Below are 5112 nucleotides of genomic sequence, written 5' to 3' on the forward strand. Positions count from 1 at the left end.
ATTTAAATTCCCGCGATACAATAAAATTCCAGTTATTTTCATAACACAAACAAGTTTTTCTTAAAAGATTTTCCCAATTATCTCAATAATAAATGTGGATCCTATGATTTAGAATTATCCTTTTTAATTATTGCCTTGATTTTCTGGATTTTTTCGAAAGATTTCAACAACAAAGAGAGTAGAAAAATGTCAACAACGCATATGACATGAGTCGCTATAATAAAGATTAAACGCGAGAAAAAAAAAAGATCACTGAAACAAAAAGAGAGAGAGAGAGAGAGACATGGCCAGTGAAGGAGACGCGACGTCTGCTGCGACTGCGACGAGCGATGCGGCGAGAGGTACAGGCGGCAAATTAAGGCGACAAACCGCGAGGAGGCACTCAGCAGCGACGCCGTATTCTCGACCACCTCAGAACCAGGCACAAAGGAGGCCGTGGATCTCGAGAATCGTCGATCCCGCTTATCGGATAATTTCCGGCGGCGCCACGAGAATACTTCCCTACTTCTTCTCGAATGCAGCCTCCGCTCCTACTGCTCTCACAGCTCCACCAGAAGATGAAGATCGACACCAAGGTCTTTCGTCTATTGTTTTTGAGGAGTTAATTGGAATTAACTTAAATTTTATGATTGTATCTATGTAGTTCAGCGAGTATCTAGTGTTTTGTTGAACTTGCCTCGTTGCTAGAAATTAGAAGCCATAAAATCACCAGGATAGGCTTTACTTTTTTTGGTGCATGATTGTAATGGTGGTCAATTAAGATGCTCTGTGTTATCTTTTTTTTTCTGCTTGTGAGTGTTGGTAACTAGCTTTTAGTGTGAAGTGAGTGATGGATGTACTGCCTCCTTGCTTGAATAGTCTCTTTGAGCAACAATTGTCTCATCTTTTGGGGATGTATATACAGTTTACTCCTGAGAAATAACTTGTCTGATATAGTCAAGAGAGATGACTTAAACATTTTTTACTTCTTTTTCTACCAGATGAGTTGCAAGATGATCCAGAGGAGAATGATCCCAGCAGTGTAACACCAAGTTTAAGTGTAAGCGTCTTTCAACTCCTCTGTTTTTTTTTGCGCTTGTGTGTCTGTCTGCATTTGTTAATTGATGGGATCTCTAAAAAATTTCTATGATAAGAAACTGCTACTCTTACCGTGGCTGTTTTATATTGGAACCGGTAAATGGAATAAACAATGGTTTATCATTCAAAGAAAACAGTCATGCTAATTCCCCCTGGGAGAATGTGGTAATATAAATTCATAGAAGTGATTTTTTGTATAATCCAAGAGAGATGTAATCTTACGGCTCCGTGCTCTTTAGTTGGAAATTTCTCCTCATTCCACATGAATCACACCATTTCTTTCTCCTGCTAATGCATGACCGTACTCTCTTCATTTAATTCCTGCTTTTGTGGTTTGCAATAGATACATCATTTTTTTTTTCTCTTTTCAGAAACCGAAGCTAGCAACAATTGAAGAGGGAGGTACTAGTGGTACAGCAAACGTCAACGAAAGCAATTTCAATATCAGTGCACAGGCTAAAGGCAACATAGCTTTGAATGATGTCGTTGCGATCTCGGAGCTTGAAAGGCTAATGGAAGGAAAAACGTTTTCACGGTATGTTTATTATCATGTCTCTACATTAGTTGCATTTCAAGTGATGCTCGATGGAAATTCGCTTCCTTTTGCTTGTTAGTTTGTTAACGCTTATATTCATGACTGGGTCATTAGATTCTTATTGAGCGACTGCTTATCTTTCCTGGCCTTTCTGTTATCTTTATTTGCAGTTTTGTTTGTATTTTGTTTACATAGACGAATTTTACACTGACCATCTTTTCATTTATATCCAGGGCGGAAACTGATCGTCTTATAGAGATATTAAATTCAAGGGCTACTGATCTATCTGATGTCGTGAGAGACGAGCGAGTGGAGATCCCTCTGAGAGAGGGAGTCAAGAAAAATATGAGTTTTCTTGATAAGAGAAAACAACCAATTGGTGCCAAGGATGCTAGTAGTGAGCTTTGGTCTACGCCAACACCACTTGCCAAGTCAATAGTAAGTTGCTTGCTATTCAGCGTTTTTGTTTGTTTGGATGTTTATATGAAATAGTAATTTGTATTAAACATGTTTATATATAAAGTTTAGAGTGAAGTCTGGCATACTCTGGGAGTAATTTGGAATGTATCCGCATGAATTTGGTCTAGAGGTCTGTGTGACATTGGACTGTTTGTGTAATCATATGAAAAAGAGCTATGTAATTTCACAAATTTGCTTCATCAAAGAATTGATTTTTTTTTACTTCACTAGTCCTTATTTCTGGAACTGTTTTCATATACTCACTTTTCTCATTTTTTTTGTTATAGACTCTTGACGGAGTCAAACAGGTGCGGGATGAAGCTGGTCTATCACCAGCAGAACTTGCTAAGGCGTATATGGGAGGCCAGACACCATCAAGTAGTTCCCAAGGTTTTGTAGCAAGAAATGAAAAGAATAGTCTAGACGGGGGTATGTTTGTAGCAAATTATTCTGGTGCATCACCATCGAGCAAGCCTTCCGCACGTTGGCCTGGTGTCAAGTTAAATGAGCAACTTGGTTTTGCAACTCCTCAAAACCAACGAGAAAATTTTGGGATTCAAAGTTTTCCAAGGACCCCATATCCTAGATCCATCCTCTCAAGTTCTAAGTCAAAGGTGTGTGTAGTTTTTTGTTAATACCTATTTGCTCAAAGTTTTTTGGTATATTTGAACTGCATGTTTTTCTTGGCTCAGCTGATGCAATTGCAAGACAACAGTAGCAAGCGCCTGAGCACCCTCCAGTCTCCTTCCCAAAGTGCGCAGACAAGATATGGCCAGGTAAACTCTCCCAGTCGGCTATACAATTCTGATTACTCTGTGCGATTTATAATATAGTGTGCACTTGCTATTTATTTTTGCTACCTTAGAGACAATCTTACTGAAAATGTAGTATTGTTTCCGGATGTGTTGGATCCCTGTCACTGTCAGTGTCCAAGGAACCGCATCCTCAAATACACAGATAGGGAGATGGTCTGATTTAAACATTTTATTATAGTTCGTACATACTTATTCAAACTGTTTAATAAACCTCTCTCGACTTCGTCCAGAGGTAGGCAGACAATGTAAACTGGAAGTTCTCACTTCAAAAGGTCCCAATGCTCTCCATGAAATTAGCTCTTGAATCTTAATCCTCTTTTACCTGTTGAAATGGTGTTGGGAATCTAGGTAAGGTGGGATCGAATGAAAAGGGGCTGTAACAGTCCGCTGATTGTTTCAAAGTATGTACTTTTATTGTTGCCATTAGATTAACGAAATCGTCCTCCACTGGCATAAGCAGTGGTTGACTTGTGATCTAATTTATACTTAAGATAGGTGAAATGTTAGGGTGGTTGAAGGGATTTAGGCAACAGAAGAATAGAAGTATGCGGTTGTGCAAATGACTAGTTCTAGACATCTTTGCCTGGACTTTTCTGAGAGTTATTTTCGTCAAACATTCATAGTGTTGAACTGTTGATTTTTCTAGCTGATGTTGACATTTTGCAAAAACTTGGTTCTAAATTAGAGTCATCACTATCCTGCCTTTTTAATCTTTCTTGTGTTCCTTCTATCTGCTGAATCCTATAACCTCTGTTGAAATCTGACAAATCACTTTCTAATGTGCCCAGCTCAAATTTAGCAAGGGAAGTGAGAGTGGAGTTTTTGGACCCAGTAGAAGAGCTCGCCAGAGCGCCACCATGTCTCCGTATTCACGACCTTCCAGGGGGCGTTTTGAAAATTCTGCTAACATGAAGAGCTATGAAGCAGGGGAATCAAGTATATCTATGCCGCAGACAACAACCTATGGGAAGCATATAGTATTAGAAGTTGGTACACCGACTGTGCCTAGACATTCTAGTCAGATCGCTAGGACGATACTGGATCACCTTGAACGGACGCAACCCACCCCGAAAGATAAATCTGCTGAGTTAAAGCTTGCCACTTCTTGGAGATATCCACAATCTTCAAAAACTGTTGAACCAAGCAACTCCAACATCAACAATGTGACAAAAGATGGCTCAGTCAAGTTGAATGAAGATATCCAGAACGTTATCTCTAACGTTCCGTCATCTTCTGTGGCTAGACTACCTGAAGTTACCACCCGTGACGCTCAAAATGCAATAACCAAGACCGCTTCGGCATCAAATGGAATATTCAGTGGAAGTAGCAGTGGTACCACACTCCTCCAATATGAGTTAGGGAAGCCTAAGGACTCTCTCTCCGGAAGGACACATGAAAAGGTACTTCTAGCACTTGTCTTCTTCTTCTTCTTAGCGCATATTGCATGAAGGTTAAGGGTTCTGAAGGGTTTTGGTTTCTTGACGGTTTTATTGTTTTGACTTTTGAGTGTGAAGAAACTCTGGGAAACTGAATTGCAGTTGTTGACTTCTTCTCAGGACGGTACAATAGCTGTTTCCAGTTCGATAGGAGGCGAGCCAGCGAATCTGCCGAAACCACCATCTCAATCACTGGGAAATAATAATAATAATAAACGGCTACTCTCATCGATCTCAGTGACCAAGCCTAACCAAAGATGGGCATTTCCTTCGGGCTCAAACGCTAGCTTCACATTCCCAGTCTCTTCATCCGATGGAGCAACATCTTCAGAGCCCCCAACTCCATCCATCATGCCATTCACAACAAGCACAGCAGCAAGTGGTGATGGTGTTGCCATTACAAGTCATCATGATGAAGCAACAAAAGATGATGAAATTCCTCAGTTTAGTTTCGGTGGTAACAGAAGAGGAGATAAGTCGCCTCTGGTGTTCAATTTTCCATCAGTGAGCGAAGAAGTGATGAATGAGGATGATGAGAAGTTAGGTATCAAATATACATTTGGGTCTAAAAAGCCGGAGAGAATATCATTCAGCTCTGCAGGAAGCGATGGTGTTTGCTGTTAAAACAAGGACGATGTTTTTTGTGATCGATCTTTAGTACCACAGATTGTGTTTTTTTTTTTAGTTTGGGAAACTACTCAACAAAAATTTGTGAGATATTAACACTTGTTAAATTATTGGTTGTGTTACGAAAGTAAACAAAAGCGGCCACCGTAATGTTTGAAATAAT

General features: G+C 39.8%; 1 protein-coding gene across 1 annotated transcript; it reads left to right on the forward strand.

Annotated features, from left to right (window-relative positions):
* Positions 1 to 184: 184 nt before the first annotated feature.
* LOC106327574 (nuclear pore complex protein NUP1-like) lies at positions 185 to 5106 on the forward strand. Its single transcript, XM_013765741.1, has 8 exons — positions 185 to 575; positions 981 to 1039; positions 1449 to 1612; positions 1846 to 2050; positions 2359 to 2685; positions 2764 to 2847; positions 3675 to 4286; positions 4443 to 5106. The coding sequence occupies exons 1-8, from the start codon at positions 284 to 286 to the stop codon at positions 4944 to 4946; spliced, it is 2247 nt and encodes a 748-aa protein (XP_013621195.1). The 5' UTR covers positions 185 to 283; the 3' UTR covers positions 4947 to 5106.
* Positions 5107 to 5112: the final 6 nt, after the last annotated feature.

The sequence above is a fragment of the Brassica oleracea genome, chromosome C2 (assembly GCF_000695525.1).
Source record: "Brassica oleracea var. oleracea cultivar TO1000 chromosome C2, BOL, whole genome shotgun sequence".
In the NCBI taxonomy this organism is placed as follows: domain Eukaryota; kingdom Viridiplantae; phylum Streptophyta; class Magnoliopsida; order Brassicales; family Brassicaceae; genus Brassica; species Brassica oleracea.

Bases quoted from the DNA above. Each gene is read 5' to 3' on its own strand.
- LOC106327574 (XM_013765741.1), top strand. From the start codon at position 284: ATGGCCAGTGAAGGAGACGCGACGTCTGCTGCGACTGCGACGAGCGAT. The intron at 1,040-1,448 runs GTAAGCGTCTTT...TTCTCTTTTCAG, and splicing joins GTGTAACACCAAGTTTAAGT to AAACCGAAGCTAGCAACAAT. The intron at 1,613-1,845 runs GTATGTTTATTA...ATTTATATCCAG, and splicing joins GAAGGAAAAACGTTTTCACG to GGCGGAAACTGATCGTCTTA.